Source organism: Aspergillus pseudonomiae (genome assembly GCF_009193645.1).
Source record: "Aspergillus pseudonomiae strain CBS 119388 unplaced genomic scaffold BDV37scaffold_9, whole genome shotgun sequence".
In the NCBI taxonomy this organism is placed as follows: domain Eukaryota; kingdom Fungi; phylum Ascomycota; class Eurotiomycetes; order Eurotiales; family Aspergillaceae; genus Aspergillus; species Aspergillus pseudonomiae.
The window spans coordinates 360,179-375,924 of NW_022476001.1; the positions used below are offsets into that span (position 1 = coordinate 360,179).

Below are 15,746 nucleotides of genomic sequence, written 5' to 3' on the forward strand. Positions count from 1 at the left end.
AAGCGGCAGGCGGCGCCCCAGATCTCAGCGCGCAACTTCCGATACGCCTAGCGACGACGACAACGACAACCAGCCCTTCAGCGGAATCGCCAGGTAGGTCACTAGCCCCCATATGATTTCGGAGCGCAGGATTTTGTGACGGATATTTTTTGCTGACATTTATCGTGTTCCTCTGCAGTTCCATAATTCAAGATGAGTACGTACAATCTCGATATCCCAGCCGACCAGCAGCGTTTGCTTCGACGCCGACAAGACTTTGCAGACTGACACCGATTACAGCGAAGGGTACCTCCAGCTTTGGCAAGCGCCACAACAAGACTCACACTCTCTGCAGGCGTTGTGGTCAGTATTTCATCACTCCGAATTGTTGCCCGACAAAATTTGCCGATCTCTATAGGGGATACAGCTAGGAAATTCGGGAGGAATGTTGGTGTTCAGATGAGCTAACCGATTGCGATTTGCGTTTGGGATATTCAGGCCGCCGCTCTTTCCACGTCCAGAAGTCGACATGCTCCAGCTGCGGTTACCCCTCCGCTAAGACTCGCAAGTGTACGAATCCCCGAGTTATACCTTAAGTCCTGTCCCTTTGCATGGCCGACCGTGGATCTACTGGGAGATGTGATGTGAATATGAGGAGTGTGAGGCTTACGAATTTTCTTGGAACAGTCAACTGGAGCGAGAAGGCCAAGCGCCGCAAGACCACCGGTACCGGCCGCATGAGGCACCTCAAGGAGGTTCACCGTCGCTTCAAGAACGGCTTCCAGACCGGCACCCCCAAGGGCGCTCGTGGCCCCGAGAGCCAGTAAATCAATCCCGACGTCGCGTTTTCGTTCTCGGAGGCTGGAGAGGGCTGGTATGATAAGGCCTGGCATTTGAAGTAGCCGAGTTTCAATGCAAGGCGAAAAAAGACGCTTTTCCCTGGAGTTGGTGTTGGGATGGTCTTTCCTTTTGCCGTCATAGCATGTTTATCCTAGAATAACGACGACAAATGAAAGACGGAAAATTTCTTGGGGTCTTCGATAGGGAGTATCAAAAGGGAAAGCATGCATGAATTTCCTTCCTTGTTTATGGCTGGCGAATATCCCATGTCCAGGCAGATACAATATTGAGATAATATCCAATGTGATCTGTCTACCCGTGTTCACGCACTTTCCGCAGCGTAAGAGCTTTCCTGTTGCTCTATAGACTGGTTTCAGCCGGATCAGTTAAGTTGGGCCATGAGATTGCGGCAATGTCATGTTGCAGGGCCCTTTCTATCACCATGCGCCTTAACGCCAGTATTTGATATATGGACACTTTCTATCCAGTCTATTCCCCTCTACCAAACACGCTGACGCCTCCATCCCTCTGCATGAAGTATAATACTTCTCTCTCCTCCCAGTTGCCCTCCGCACCCACCTCGTTTTGTCCCCAGGCGCCTCCTTTGCTAACTCTTAGCACACCGCTTACGTCCCTAGCCGCACCGGTCTCCAGGTTACGGAGCTGCATGACCATTTGGGCCCTGTGGGCCGATCCTATAGCGAATGCTGCATGCTCGGTTTCCAGCGGTGTTGCCGGCTGGGGAGCCGATGCAGATGCATTATGTATCAACGGTGAATCGGAGGAAAGCGTCAAGATCGTTGCATGGGCATTCTGCTAGTTTAGTTAGCAGGGGTATTCATGCATCGTGACGGTGGCTCCTCCAGTGGCTAGCACGTACCTGTTGTAATCCCATAACCCAGTCTCCCATCTCCGTAGCCCCAATACCTCTGCTCGGACCCGTAGCCGCAAGCAGCAAGTCTGGTTGATCGACGATCAACAGGACCTCGGGTTCCTCTACCTCCCCGGGTGTAGGAGCCTTCAATTGTTTGATCACTGTAACGATGTCTCTTTCGAGATTGTCGAGAGCTGCGGTGCCATTCCCCGACAGGTGCAGTCGTTTGACTGGTCCGATTTCCCTTGAAGCTGGGTTTGTACTGCCATTGCCCGGCCGCGGGACAGGGTGCGGGGTTCGCGCTGATACAGGGCTCGGCTGGGATCGTACGGGGAGGACTGTTCGGGGAGCGGCAATGCCAGGGAATGTTGGTTGAGGGGCTGTTGTGGCAGTTGTAGGATTGTAGAATAGCTCAGATAGCCCATCAACAAATGCAAATTGGCGCTTGTCTGTAAGGCGTGCAAGGTCCAAGCCCTAGTACATTGTCAATATTCATGACCGGGTACTAAGAAATTAAATTTGTATTTTGAGGAAGTTCAAAGCACCAGATAAAGCCGCACACAATTTAAACTTGAAAACCGCAATAGATGGCATACATGGAGGGGTAGAAACTCACCAATCTTTTCGCTTCGGATCTCCAAAATTCCCAGCCCCGCAGAAAACTCACAAGCACGACTTTTCTATTCTTCACCCCATCGCTTCCATTCACTCCAAACGCGGTTTCAGAATTCGAAGGCACACTCAGCGCCGCGTAGAGGAAGCGCAACACTAGCCAATTCCCCGTTGCGCCTAGTACGGAGGATAAGACTGTGAGAGACGATTGCGGCAGAGACGATACATAGGGCGCAAGGAGGGGTGGGAGGGGTGGTTGGGTGGGCATGGTCGAGAGATCGCCCTGTTGGCGCAAGGGGTTGCGGGCTTATTCTGGCGTAAACACGAAGAAGTGAATCAGTAGCAGCAATGGCCTTCGACTGTTTTTGTACGATTTCCGTGGTGATTTGAAAAAATGACGTTGTATCAGAGAAAAGTCCAAACTGATTGTATGATTGGTTGATCTTCTTTTCCGCTACGCCAAGACTTTCATATCACGGATCAACGACACCTGAGGTATACATCTTGTCCACAACATGCTTTGCCTTCTGCTTTCCACTTCTCCCTGGGTATAATTAGAATATGCTGTTGTATTTGCCTGTTTTAGAGCTCTTATAGTATACCAGTCTAGTATAGGCTTATTGGACATATTGGGGCTTCTTTTAATGTATTGTCTCAAAGCATATATACCCAACAGCAGACTCACATACTAGGTTAGGCAGTTGATATCCGTGCTTGTCTAAATATCACATATCGTATTTTTTAAGGAAATATTTTTCAGGCAGGTGGATACTTGTATCATCATTGGGGAAGAAATATGGGGCACGGCGTAGTTTATCAAACATATGGACCAATATTTATAGTGCCCGTAGTATATATAGTTGTACCTCAAGCTCTAAAAGAGAAGCGATGGGCCTTCATGAGCATTTCCAATGCAATTTCATACGCACTGTGGATCCTATTATCTTAGTATCAATCCCGAGTATATAAATTTGGAGTAATATCTGCATAGGATTCGAGGAATCTTGTTTGAGTCTCCGAAGTTGGTTCCTGAAATTCCGAGAGGCAAACCCACGGACGCGTCACCTGACTGGTGCCTTCCCCCACATCACCCAGAGCGTCAATCAGCATCGTGAATTCCTTCAATGCGGAAGCATTCATCCGATCAGCCAGATATTGCCCTCCTCTCTTCTTGTATATGGGTTCGGGGGTTTACATCTGTCGCTGACTTCTCTCCAGTTCAGTCCCAGGGACATGAACAATTGATTCCTTTCCATGCCTGTCGTGAGTTGAGCCCATGTCGTCTCATGTCTGTCCCTGTGTTCTGCCCTCTCTCTCTCTCTTTTTTTTTTTCTAAGTCCGTCCCTCATGGATACCCCACCACCGTCAACGTCATAACCCTGCTTTGGTCCTAGTTTGTTTCGTATATCGATTCTCCAGAATGCTTTTCAATCTTGCTATGTTACCTTCTGAACACATTAAAGTTTTGTAAATTGGAATCGACCCTAGCCAGACACCCAAAATGGCAAGCCAAATCCTTACATTATCCCACGCTATCAGTTTATTTTTTTGGACATATACCACCGGATATAGTATAATAGCTGATACTAACGGTTTCTTGCAGATGCCACCCGTTTTGTGTAACTGTCAGCGTGCACAAGACTTCCGATATTGGAAAGCAGACTCTTATCGATAAAGATGACCAGTACACGAGATTCTCATTCCTATGCTGTAAGTATCCTCCATGTATAAGAAGAGAGTAAAGTTGCTAATATGGCCATCGTGCAGTGTGACGAATGCCGCTTGCGCAAGTCCAAGGTTAGAACATACCTCCCACACGGAGGGATCAATTTATGGAGTCGAAACTAATGTTGAATCCAGTGCTCCAAGGAGAAGCCAATTTGTGCGCAATGTAGGCAGCTGAACAAGGAATGCAAATATAGTCCGAAAATTACTCGGAGCCCCCTAACACGACAGTATGTGCCCCCCTTTGCTAGACGTGTGTCCTGCTTGCTGACGCCCCATTTCAGACACCTAACCTACGTGGAAGACCGTCTACAAGCTTTTGAAACAGCTCTAGGTAGACTCTTCCCTGGCGGTGATCTGGACGCAACGGTTCGATCACTTCTGCACGATCATGAAGGCCCAAAACCAACTCCATCGTCTAAATCTTCTTCTAGACATTCCACTCCTGCTAAAACTGAAGCCGACAGGACGGAACCTGCTCCGGAAGCCCTCCCGCAACAGGCTGATGGATTTGATTGGACTGAAAACAAAATCACCGTCGGTGATTTGACGGATGGCATGGCAGCTCTATCCATCAAGCCGGAGGGTACAGGATATTTCGGTTGGTATCCGTTAAAATTGTTCGATATCATCTTGTTTACTGACTTTCTTTGCAGGGGCATCTTCAAGTGTTGTGCCGCTTCGAGCTCTATTGAAGCACGGATTTGACTTGAACTTTCCGGTAGGATCAGCAAAACCAAACGCTGGCCCGGAAGGAGTACCTCTGAAGTCTCAGCTTCTGAATACTGCGCCGTCTGGTGTGATTGAACAAGCTTTTATAGATGCATTCTTCTTGAACTACCACCGGAGCTATCCTTTTGTGCATGAGTCCACCTTCAGAGCTCAATTCTATGAACAAGCCACTCGCCGACATGGGCAGGCGTGGCAAATACTCTTGAACACCATTTTAGCATTGGGGGCGTGGAGTGTTGGAGACGATAACTCAGACCTGGATATTACTTTCTATCAGGAAGCCAGAGGTCACTTGCAGCAAGTGTCAGTGTTCGAAACTGGGAACCTTACTCTCGTTCAGGCATTGCTACTCTTGAGTAACTACGCGCAGAAGAGAAACAAGCCGAATACTGGGTGGAACTTTCTAGGATTGGCCGTTAGAATGGCAATGAGTCTTGGTCTTCACAAAGAATTTCCAGGCTGGAAAATAAGTCTTCTTCAGAAAGAGATGAGGAGAAGATTGTGGTGGGGAGTCTTTATCTTTGATAGCGGTGCTGCGAAGACGTTCGGTCGACCAATTCTTCTTCCTGAGGAGAGTGTCATGGACGCAAAGCCTGTTCTCAATATCCAGGATGATGTAAGGATTCTTGCGACCTATGCATGGAAAAGTTCTAACAATGACACATAGGCCCTGACCGCGTCAACGACCACACTGCCCCCAGAAATTAACGGTCCAACTATTTACTCTGGAATGATCGCTCAGGCCAGATTCCATCTGCTCACAAACAGCGTCTACCAGCGCCTCATCTCCACGCCGCCTCTTACCCCGGAAGAGACACGAAGTCTCCAGAAACCGTTGGAGGAATGGTACAACGGTCTTCCCGATTATTTCAAGCAGCCAAGCTTTACATCAGAATCCGATCCTTTTGCTTTGGTTCGAAACCGGCTTATGTGGCGACACTGGAACCTCCGGGTTCTTCTGTATAGACCGATCCTCCTTCGCTGGGCTTCGAGACGATGGACACCTAGTTCATCTAATGAACCGGAAGATCCTCTTGAAGCCGAATGTAGAATGCTGTGTCTTCGAAATGCGCGGTTGACCATCTCCTCAATCAGTGATTTCATGAGCAACTATCTCTGCACGAGAATAGGAGCATGGTATATGCTCTACTTCCTGTTTCAAGCTGGTGTCATCCCTATCATCTTGCTTATGACAGACCCTACCAGCACAGATGCCCCAGCTTGGCTTCAGGACATCGAAGCTACTAAAAACCTCTTATTGCATCCCTCACTGAGTAGCAATCGGCTTGCGGCTCGTTGTCTGCAAGTCATTAATCGGCTTTGCTCACCTGCGTATACGAGCACTACTGCTGACAGGCCACCAGGTCAGCCGCCTATTTTGATGCAGTTTCCTGACCAGCTGTTTAATGACCCGGCCTTCGGTGCTATGTTCCCAGATGTCGACCAGGAACTGAATTTAGGCGGGATGGACTTTTCTGATTGGGTCAATTACACACCACAGGCCGAGTTTCCTTGAACTAGCGACGGTTACGATACGGTGGTCACCAGGACCATAGACAATACCCTGGGGAACGATTGTGTCGTATATATATAGGTGAAATTCTTCCGCGATTACTATAGCGACATAATCGTGGTATGTTTACCGATTCCAGACAGCCAATGTTGAAAACGTGCACCGTTATGTGCGAGGCACTTGTTGAGGGGGAGGGCCTCAAACGTACTCTTCTTGCTGCACGGAGGGCTTCACTAAGGTGTCCTTATTGGGCCCCTGCGTGCCACGGAGCTCAGCCTCAATCTGAACAATACGTTGTTTCTCTTCGTGGGCTGCTGTGTCCCCGAAGATAAGATCCATATCCTCCAATGTCTGATAATAGGCTTCGGTTAGCACAGGACAGATCTTGGTGTACAGTTGTAAAGCCCATGAGCGACAAACCTTTCCACGAGTCTCCGGAATACAGAAGAAAGTGAATGCCAACGCAAGGAGACAGAATGCCGCAAAGAAGATATATGTACCCCACGTGATTGACTCGAGCATATCGGGGGTGATCAATCCAATGATACTAGCATGCGATGTCAGCCAACGATCAACACGGAATTCCCGAAGAAGATTAGATCAACGCACAAATTACACATCCAAGTCGCCGACGTTGTGATTGAAATGGCCTTAGAACGAATGGAAAGGTTGAAGATCTCTGAGGGCAGGACCCATCCAATGGGAGCTATATTGTACCTAGTCAGCAATTGACTCTTTCACAATACCAAAGGAAGCATGTAAAGGCAAGCCCACCAAAAGAGTAGGAAAAGTTGATATCGTAAATATAAATGAAGGCAATACCTGCCCACCCAGCGGATTTATGGTTGACCAAATCGGATCCATACGCCCCAATAAGCGCACCCACAATCACCAGCGAGATACAAGTCCCTACAGCACCAGACATGAGCAGAATCCGACGACCAATCTTATCAATCAAGAAAAGCGCCGGAAGAGTACTGAGACAATTAACGATGCCATACACCCCCGTCGCAAGAAGAGAAGTCTAGTCATGTCAGAAAGAGTTTAGAACACCCAAACCAAGAGCATAAACATCACATACAGTATTCCCATCCAGACCCAACTGCGCAAAGATCGTTGGGGCGTAATAAATCATAGCGTTACACCCCATAAACTGCTGAAAAAACATCACACAGCATCCGATAGCCAACCTCTTGAACCGCGCCCACGTCGTCAAGAACGACACATACTGCGCAGCATGCAGCCGGAGACCAGACAAGTTCGGGAAATGGTCCCGGGCGAAGGTATTCTCTAGCATAATCGACGCCTTGATCTCGAGGAACTCGTTCACCAGCGCGGGACTGTCTCTGGCCTGGCGGCGGAGCTTGGAGAGCGCTGTTAGGGCTTCGTCGTCACGTTCTTTCATCGCCAGCCAGCGTGGGGAGTCGGGGAAGAAGATTATGCCGAGGCCTAGGATGAGGGCTGGGAGGATTTGGAGAGCGAATGGGAGGCGCCAAGAGGCTTCGGATTGTCCTGTGCAGCCGCCGGGCGGGACGTCTGTGTAGGGGTTGAAGGTGGGTGTGGTCTTTACGGGGCCTGTGTAGGGGGTGTTGGGGGCACAGCGCGTGCCACCTATGTAGTTCGTGCCGTAGTCGATCCAGTAGCTGATTAGGATGCCGATTGTTATTGAGACTGTTTTTGGGGTTGTTAGTATGCTGGTGGTTTGTGTTTGGGGGGTATGGGCTTACGTTGTTGGAGGACGACGAGCCCACCGCGGATTTCGGGGATGGAGACCTGGACGGGGTGAGACTTTGGGGTATATTGCGGTGTGAGTTGAGGTGCTATACCTCTGAGATGTAGAGGGGCACGATCATGGTTAGTTGGCCAACGGCCAGACCGGCAATTGCACGCCCTATGCTGGTTTCAGTATTGTTGAAGGCTCTATGTGTGCATGCCACGTACCGACGAAGAGCATTGGGATGTTCACGGCACCGCATTGAATAGCTGATCCTATCACGAAGATAACGACGGCGACATTCATGGAGAGTTTCCGGCCAAGTCGATCGGCGATTGGACCGTTGATTAGGGATCCGAACCATGCAGCTATACTATGTAAGCTATCCTCTGTTCGGAAGCAAGAGATGAGATTGGGAACGCATACCGAGGAGTAGTGTCGACACAAACCATCCTTTGAAGCCACTGTCGGTGTATATTCGAGGAAATCGAGCTCCAAAGGACTCCATTGTGATGACCCCCGACACCACGCCCTGATCATATCCGAAGAGGAGTCCTCCCAGAGTTGAGAACTGCAGCCGGTATCACGGTCAGTCGCCATTGCAAATAGCCATACTTGTATGCGCTCACCGAAGCGACACCCAGTAAATAGGGATTCTGGTAGATGAGGGCAAAGCCCCCTCCAGGGCGATGGTCTATAACCGTTGATTCCATTTCTGCGATTCAGCGCATTGTATAGTATCACATAACGAAGTAGCGCGGTAGACACCACAGCGCTCTATATACATCAGTTCTCTCGACTGTTTTCGGTCGACCTCCGAGGGGTGAGTGAGGTTGATCGCACGACAGTGCTCCGTTGCAGTCTGAATATCCTCTATAAGGGCAACGGAGGGCAGTGTTCCGACCAATGAGTACATTAAGCAAACGGCGGACGACATCATGAGATGCTAAAATGCGGGGAAAGGTTAGATGCCGATCTCCTTCTCTCGGCTGCTTCGGCCACTCAAGACGGCGGAATTCCGACCCGCTCATCATCGGGATGTCTGAAGTTGGATATCTACCTTTGTTGTACAGGCTGTAGATCAAACTATTGGAGTCATTGAAGACACACAGTGTAACATAAGCTTTCAAAAAGAGTTTAAAATTCCCATCGACGAGGGGAAGGATCCCTTGTCACTGATTTGGGTGTATTCAACGAGCCATCGGGAAGATGGGACGGTCCGGTCGGCCATAGCCCGATGTCAGAAAGTTTTGGTAGACGTCAAAGAGACTTGTGGTGAAGGAGATTAGTATTGGAGGACCTTGTCCTCCAAAGTCTGCTTGGTGATTATGCTGCGACGCATAGCTCTGTAAAGCAGGGTGGTAAAGACCAACTATAGAGTGATTTCCTTTAGACGATTCTTATTATGAATAGTGTTGTTAAGTCCATTGCATACTTTGACTTGCCAGTCGACAAAGCAGGTTGACGTCGATATACAATCGACCTTCATCTCAGTGATGATATGCATGCACATTGTTTAGTTTGCCGTTTGATGGGCTTTTGGATTCCAAACTCAAGCATCAATGAGTCAGCGAGGTCCCTCATTCGCTTTCTCGATCAAGTCACATACAATAGCTCGATAAAGTGAACTTGGCAGAATGAGCAGGTCATTCTGACACTGGGTTTCTCATCACTATATCTCAGTCATGTCCAGATAATATCACATGACATGACGTTCATTCAACTTGCGAATATTAGTAACCCATTGATAACTTCATATTGAACTTAATCCCTTGGCAAATATCCTCCAGGTGCATAATCACTTGTTCCCGAAGGAAGGCTAAAAAAAGGTCATCAGGTTGGCGGACCCGCGTACAACAATCGACCCTGAATATGGGTCTGTTTGTCCAATCGGAGCCTGTCTTCATGAGTCATTCTCGCTCATTATTACTAGTGAATGATGGCGGCTGTAATCATACTGTATGCAACTTGCATACAGTTTTGATACAGGGAGCATCATACACGCATGATATGATAGTGACTTTCTAGTATAAAAAGGTGTAGGGATTTTATAAAGTAGAAGATAAAATACACTATACTGGAAAAAGGAGTTATCTTAATTGAATCCAATTTATTGACAAGATGGGTTAAAACATTGATGGCAAGTGTATATCACTGATACCCCATACGGTACTGAAATGTCATACAGATACCGAGTATGATATTTGTTACCCCTCCGGACGATCCACGGAACCTTGATTGATAGGGTCAGTTTGAATCCACTTTAATTGCCCTCCGTTTGTTACTCCACAATTTCTACGGGCATGAAGAAGAAATCCATCTCTGAAAGATTCTATATCCTACACATGAAGGATTAAATTTATCTGTCGACATCGTCAGAGCCCCACATACAATTTTCTCACTGTTTTGCACTGCCATGCTTGGATGATCTAGTTTGCTTACCCTGTAATCCTTACAGGTATTAATTATTTCCTACGGTGAAGGGGGCACTAAATGGACGAACTATGACGGCAAGATCCCTCTCAATTATAATGTCACTAATCTACATATCCAGAAGTATAGAGCATAGAGCGATAGGTCACTATTTCTTTTGCCGTCCGGCAAGACATCTCAGGGCTTCCGTTTCACCTTCCAACTTAGAGACGCGCATCTTTAGTGCATCACGCTCCTCTTTCACTTTGCGCAGTTCCTCTTCCAAACTCTTCAGCTGATCCACTCGCCTTTGCCGATACCGGCGAGCAGCCAGTGTATTCTGCTGGCGCTTCTCAATGCGAGAGGTGCTGGTGGATTTTGCAGGGCCAGAAACTGATGGAGTAGGAACAGACTCGCTGGAAGGAGACGATGAGCTGGGGGACGATGTCATGGTTGCAGGTGGAGGCGGCAAAGTGGTAGCGGGCTCAGGACAGTAATCTGGGGTTGGTTAGGTACATCATATAGAGCAATCCAAGAAATCTTGAACGAACCTTCAGGACATGTTAGACCAGCATCAAGGGATTGGAGGAATTCTTGAGAGTCATGAAGTTCCAGGATCGAAGTGAAATCATTATTGACAGGTGTAGGCAGTGATTCTATAACAGGTGTCGGATAGAGAGCAGTCGAACTGGCTATCGATGGCTGATAATAACTGGCATCGAGCGTAGCCCAAGTATCCCAGGATTCGAGGCCAGTGAACTCATCACCGGATGGGTTGATTTGTGATTCTAGGGACGACTGCGGAGAGTAGGAAAGGGGGTTGGGGTGGTAGAGCGGATCGTAAGATTGCAAATAGAGGTCTGCGGGATGAAGGTGGTTTTGATGGGAATCGTAACTACTGTTGCTGCGGCTGGTAGTAGAAGACTGCTGCGAGCTGAATACATGCCACGGCGGAAGACACTGCGGTGGACATGATTGTATTGCGCGGACGGGCCTCTCTCAGGCCCGTGGGGTCTTGCCAAAAAGAGAGAAAAAGGCGGTTTCAGTCCTTCGTGCAGGACAAAGGTGATGAGGTTGAAAAGGAAGAAGGTAGGGTGGGATTGAACCGTTTTATCTGCGGTCCGAAGAGTGGCTGAGTCAGTTCAGATCAAAGACTGGAGTCGAAACTCTAATTAGTGTCCACTCTGTGCGGGTCCGTAATGTACGTGGGTCCGTATCAGTATTGTAATACACTCAAGAACAATACAGTACAGTAGAACTTCCCACATGTGCAATATTTCTGAGCATGACCCTATTGGACAAGCTCATACGTACAATTGTAATATCCATCTAAACCAAATGGATGGAAATTTGGTCCCCGGAAACCTACTTACCTTTTCAAACAAAGATGTGGGCCAACTAGAAGCAAATCGCCCGACGTCTAGAATCGCGCGTCGGAGTCCCCGATGCTACCATATTCTTATAACTACATGTCTGATTCTTTCAAATATCTAAACTTGCATACCCAATGATGTTTAAGAGTATGTTATTCTCACGCAATTGAACTCTGGTGTCAAAGACTCCTTAGATATTGGATTCCTTCCATCGTCATCTGTAGATCTTCAACACGTTCTATAATTCGTGACTTGGGCAAGCACAACATCCTAGTTCCCTCTTATACAGCCTTGGGAGTATATCGTAATCTCGGATCCCCTTGGGCCACCTCCAACACCCTAGTTGTATCTGGAAGATCCCAGAAATCTTATCATCGCGAATCTCAAAGCTGTATTTAATTTAAGATTTGCTACCGAATTGCTCCTGAATTCCCTCCGCATTGTACTTTGTAATATCGGAGGTAAGAAGGAATGAGTTTATGGTTTCCCTTACACTTGTATATGCTTTACGGGAAAAGCAAATTATGGCCCGAGTCCTGAGGATATACTGGAATGGAAAGCTTAATACTTGGAAAACCTAACAAGATGGAGACCAGCAAGGTTAGGTAAGTCCAGCTGCAGAAACCTCATGTGGTGCATCTGAAGTTTACGCCTAGGACAAGTGAAGAATATTTCACCTGATCCCATTAAGAGTTCACTCTGAAGAGATGCACCAATTTACTGTCTTGGAGCAATTACAACCTGGAAAACTCCAATTTGGTTCAGAAGTGGAAAGGTCATCCATGTTGGTAGAAGCCCACCTCGTCAAACATGAGGGCAGGAGCGATTTCGTTCATTAAAGAGGCAGATTTTATTAAATAGCCTCCACCCAGATAATATCTGTTGTAATGATCTGAAACGCAAAACTTGAAAATCACGCTTATACCCATGCAACGCGTAAGACAGACGCTAAGCAACAGACTTACAGACAGATCAATAGATGAAGAAAAGAGACAAGGAAGCGAGTGGAGGTGTGAACTCTCGATTGTACCGAAAGCAAATGACACAGTCCAAAGATCCTCCGCCGAGAGAGTGGCGATAATAGCATCCTTCCCTTGAAAGAGCGCTGCTCAGAGAGCCTAGGAGCTAGTCAACGAGCGTAGTATGAGGTTATTGATTGCTAATCATAAGAGAGAAAGATTTGGACGTGATGCTCCGTAGCGACCCGAATTTGGGGTATTGAAGTATCAGAATTAGGAACATAATCGAGAATCATTTGCGAGATTCACTAGGTTCCCAATGAATTGGCTCAAAGTCTTGGTTCTGGAAATGAGCTTGATTATAGGGAGAGCTACCCAAATATTAGTGCTGGTCATTTACAGGTCTGCAACGGAGCGGACATACTTTTTAAATGGCGTCGTGACCGGAAGAGAATGGCTTAGATTAGGTTTCATAACCAGCGGATTTAGCCGAATCTGTGGCCCGTCGGACGAGCGGCTGGGTAAAGAGCTCATCGGTGGAGGTGCTGACATCCGAGGAGGTGGGGGAGATGCCACAGGGACAGGCGGCGAGGTGTGCATGGGAGGTTGATAGACATCTGGAGCCGACGAGATTTCGAACGGACTGGCCGGTGCGGCAGGGATCGGAGGAGGACCAAGCCCAAAAGTTGGATCCATCATGAGATTCGGGATTGACATCAGACTCGAATTCACGTCGAATGAGAGCGCACCTTGGTCCCAGGGGGTGTAGTTAGAGGTCATCGCGTATTGATAATTGACCACAGGCTCCATATTCACAGTAGGATCAGCTTGGTAGAGCAAATCATAGTGGCCCCTGTATAAGAGATTAGCGCATTTGGTGAGCCTTGAAAAGGGTCATCATCAAAGCTTCTACTCACGGGCGATATAGTAGACGAATGGTCACAACGTTTGGCCGGGAGGGAGTCAACATGTGAGGAGTCACTGCATCGCCTTCGCTGCGGTCGAGGTATAAGATCTCAACCGCGAACCCAGCTCGCTCGATCACACCGTCAACCAAAGCTTGGAGGCCGACTTCGTCAATCTCCGTCCTGACCGTGTCGATTCGGGTTGCGCAATACTGCTCCAGGGGCAGCGAGAGAAAAGCTTGGTAACGGTGAGGGTTGAGTTTCATCCATGCACTTGTCAGAAGCTATTGTGTTTGCAAAAGTCAATCATCGTTGGCCAAACAAACTCCGAGCGCCTGGTTTCCATAAGGGAGGAAACAGGACAGCACGTAAGGGTTGCTACTGACCCTGAAATGCGTTATGATGGCACTCGAATTGTATTCGTTGTTGAAAGCGTCTACGAGAAAGGAATCATCGCGGATGCCGTTCTGTATCGCGTCTGATATTTGATTAAAGAGCTCTTCTGTCGCATCCACGAAAATTTCATATAATGCTTCCTCCTGGCCGACCTGATCAAGGAGCGAATTCAACGACTTGATCCGGTCCAGCTCATGGCGCAGTCGGAGCGGGTCGCGCAGGTTGAAAAGATTCTCGAAATATCCGAATGCGACAGCTATATCAAGTGAGTCAGCGTGGTACGAGATCTCAAAGGCGAGAATCATCACCTCTCCAGCCACAGTTGCCATCCCCTTTCATAATACGGGAGAATGGGTGGGTTACTGCAAGCGCCTATGGTTGGGATGTTTAGCATTCTGTAGCTCCGTAGGAACCCCAAGGCGTAGTCACATACGCTAGTTTTTGCGACAAAAGTAGGATCAGCACTCGCATAATCCATGGCGATAGCAGTGCTTGGTTGTTTTGTTGACACTAGAGGGCCCTTGATTTGGCGTTAGTTACGCTGCATGGTCAGTTTGGGGCTCCGCAGGACTTACCTGGATGTCCGGTTCAAACTCGTTGGACAGTTTCTGGAACCGCTCCATTTCTTCTGTGGAGAGGGTGTTCATGTTGAAGAAAGCGGAATTTCCAGGATACACGGCACTTGGTGGATGAGAATACCCGGGGTCGAAAAAGGCTGATGAATGGGGAGAGTGGTGGTGATATAAGTTGGTTGTGGAGCTTTGCCTAGCAGGGAGAGGGTGATTCAAAAGACCGGGATGATTCCAAGGGACATCCGCCAAGGACATCGCATATAAAACTCAGGGAAGTTCTGAGCCTCAAGGACCTTTCAGGTGCAGATTCACAAGTAATTTAATGTCTTTAATAACGTCCGACAGTGTCAGCCTGCTTCATGGCAACAGGGAACATCAACGATCATAGCAAGATACGCACAAGACAAAGAAGCATCTTCCAAGCAAGGTAGTTGTGCCCCCTGCTGCGCCGTATGCCCCAAAGAAAATTTGGACTGGATCAGCTCGGCGGATCGTCGACGATGACAACCTACTCATCACTATCTTAGCGCACGGACCAGACAACGGCTTGTATGTAAGGAATCCAAGCAACTGGTACGATCTAGAAAATCAGATGCACCAATAACGGGGGGATACAGGCAAGTGATCATAGAGAGGAACAATACCCACAGCCGCACACGGTGTGGGTAGTTGTGTAACAAAGCATCAAGAGTGGACAACTAGATCCCAAGCCGAACGAGAGAGGCCAATGAGGAGAGCACGAGGATGGATGAGAAGGAGCAGGGAATGACGGCATGGATGACGGAAAAGGCAGTTGAAGATTAGGTCCCCAGCTGCGTGTAAGCCCGAGAGCTAAACACAGACACACACACAATATCACAGATGTGACATCCAACCAGTCTCTGATGAACCACCGACTCGACAGACGACCTCTAGATCGGTGGTCTGTCCCCTCGTGAAGGTCACAAGGATGGGGACGAGAACGAATGATAGTGAAAGTTAAATCGGGCAATGATTCCACCTAAGACCAATGATTGAAGGGTTAACTCCAATGGTAGAGTTACTGGTACTTTGCCCTTCTGGTGGAACGAAAAGTGGTCGAAGATTCGAAGGGGGTGATTTGGTGGTGTTTTTTTTTTTTTTTTTTTTTTTTTTTTTTTT

The 15,746-nt window shown here is 48.1% G+C and overlaps 5 protein-coding genes across 5 annotated transcripts; 1 reads left to right on the plus strand and 4 right to left on the minus strand.

The window, feature by feature from the left end:
- Window positions 1–1,090: 1,090 nt before the first annotated feature.
- On the minus strand, window positions 1,091–2,684 carry BDV37DRAFT_223277 (uncharacterized protein). The gene is made up of 3 exons (XM_032080208.1): window positions 2,310–2,684; window positions 1,700–2,167; window positions 1,091–1,632 (listed from the first exon to the last, which is right to left on the minus strand). The coding sequence occupies exons 1-3, from the start codon at window positions 2,571–2,573 to the stop codon at window positions 1,309–1,311; spliced, it is 1,056 nt and encodes a 351-aa protein (XP_031945151.1). The 5' UTR covers window positions 2,574–2,684; the 3' UTR covers window positions 1,091–1,308.
- A 659-nt stretch (window positions 2,685–3,343) lies between these two features.
- Window positions 3,344–6,901, plus strand: BDV37DRAFT_240167 (putative C6 transcription factor (Gal4)). The gene is made up of 7 exons (XM_032081045.1): window positions 3,344–3,568; window positions 3,909–4,015; window positions 4,073–4,102; window positions 4,166–4,260; window positions 4,315–4,631; window positions 4,687–5,378; window positions 5,430–6,901. Exons 2-7 carry the CDS (start codon window positions 3,983–3,985, stop codon window positions 6,276–6,278), a joined length of 2,016 nt encoding a protein of 671 aa, XP_031945152.1. The 5' UTR covers window positions 3,344–3,568; window positions 3,909–3,982; the 3' UTR covers window positions 6,279–6,901.
- Window positions 6,376–8,817, minus strand: BDV37DRAFT_223293 (sugar porter family MFS transporter). Its single transcript, XM_032080209.1, has 10 exons — window positions 8,619–8,817; window positions 8,416–8,560; window positions 8,217–8,357; window positions 8,102–8,166; window positions 8,003–8,048; window positions 7,357–7,946; window positions 7,050–7,299; window positions 6,885–6,981; window positions 6,696–6,822; window positions 6,376–6,626 (listed from the first exon to the last, which is right to left on the minus strand). Exons 1-10 carry the CDS (start codon window positions 8,700–8,702, stop codon window positions 6,474–6,476), a joined length of 1,698 nt encoding a protein of 565 aa, XP_031945153.1. The 5' UTR covers window positions 8,703–8,817; the 3' UTR covers window positions 6,376–6,473.
- A 1,316-nt stretch (window positions 8,818–10,133) lies between these two features.
- Window positions 10,134–11,538, minus strand: BDV37DRAFT_240179 (uncharacterized protein). Its single transcript, XM_032081046.1, has 2 exons — window positions 10,953–11,538; window positions 10,134–10,899 (listed from the first exon to the last, which is right to left on the minus strand). The coding sequence occupies exon 2, from the start codon at window positions 10,850–10,852 to the stop codon at window positions 10,571–10,573; it is 282 nt and encodes a 93-aa protein (XP_031945154.1). The 5' UTR covers window positions 10,853–10,899; window positions 10,953–11,538; the 3' UTR covers window positions 10,134–10,570.
- Window positions 11,539–12,948: 1,410 nt separating this feature from the next.
- Window positions 12,949–15,241, minus strand: BDV37DRAFT_223374 (OTU family ubiquitin thioesterase). Its single transcript, XM_032080211.1, has 8 exons — window positions 15,007–15,241; window positions 14,610–14,932; window positions 14,468–14,554; window positions 14,343–14,406; window positions 14,025–14,290; window positions 13,651–13,922; window positions 13,158–13,586; window positions 12,949–13,104 (listed from the first exon to the last, which is right to left on the minus strand). Exons 2-8 carry the CDS (start codon window positions 14,859–14,861, stop codon window positions 13,026–13,028), a joined length of 1,449 nt encoding a protein of 482 aa, XP_031945155.1. The 5' UTR covers window positions 14,862–14,932; window positions 15,007–15,241; the 3' UTR covers window positions 12,949–13,025.
- Window positions 15,242–15,746: the final 505 nt, after the last annotated feature.

What these genes read in the sequence shown, in the direction of transcription:
- BDV37DRAFT_240179 (XM_032081046.1), bottom strand. Translation starts at nt 10,852, where the DNA reads ATGACATCGTCCCCCAGCTCATCGTCTCCTTCCAGCGAGTCTGTTCCT.
- BDV37DRAFT_223374 (XM_032080211.1), bottom strand. Translation starts at nt 14,861, where the DNA reads ATGTCCTTGGCGGATGTCCCTTGGAATCATCCCGGTCTTTTGAATCAC. An exon ending in TGGCAACTGTGGCTGGAGAG is followed by an intron (nt 14,291 to 14,342) that starts GTGATGATTCTC and finishes CACTTGATATAG; the next exon opens with CTGTCGCATTCGGATATTTC. An exon ending in GTCACGACGCCATTTAAAAA is followed by an intron (nt 13,105 to 13,157) that starts GTATGTCCGCTC and finishes ATATTTGGGTAG; the next exon opens with CTCTCCCTATAATCAAGCTC.
- BDV37DRAFT_223277 (XM_032080208.1), bottom strand. Translation starts at nt 2,573, where the DNA reads ATGCCCACCCAACCACCCCTCCCACCCCTCCTTGCGCCCTATGTATCG. An exon ending in GATCCGAAGCGAAAAGATTG is followed by an intron (nt 2,168 to 2,309) that starts GTGAGTTTCTAC and finishes ACAATGTACTAG; the next exon opens with GGCTTGGACCTTGCACGCCT. An exon ending in GGGTTATGGGATTACAACAG is followed by an intron (nt 1,633 to 1,699) that starts GTACGTGCTAGC and finishes CTAAACTAGCAG; the next exon opens with AATGCCCATGCAACGATCTT.
- BDV37DRAFT_240167 (XM_032081045.1), top strand. Translation starts at nt 3,983, where the DNA reads ATGACCAGTACACGAGATTCTCATTCCTATGCT. An exon ending in GAGATTCTCATTCCTATGCT is followed by an intron (nt 4,016 to 4,072) that starts GTAAGTATCCTC and finishes GCCATCGTGCAG; the next exon opens with TGTGACGAATGCCGCTTGCG. An exon ending in GGAGGGTACAGGATATTTCG is followed by an intron (nt 4,632 to 4,686) that starts GTTGGTATCCGT and finishes CTTTCTTTGCAG; the next exon opens with GGGCATCTTCAAGTGTTGTG.
- BDV37DRAFT_223293 (XM_032080209.1), bottom strand. Translation starts at nt 8,702, where the DNA reads ATGGAATCAACGGTTATAGACCATCGCCCTGGAGGGGGCTTTGCCCTC. An exon ending in TGTGTCGACACTACTCCTCG is followed by an intron (nt 8,358 to 8,415) that starts GTATGCGTTCCC and finishes TACATAGTATAG; the next exon opens with CTGCATGGTTCGGATCCCTA. An exon ending in TTCCGGAGACTCGTGGAAAG is followed by an intron (nt 6,627 to 6,695) that starts GTTTGTCGCTCA and finishes GCCTATTATCAG; the next exon opens with ACATTGGAGGATATGGATCT.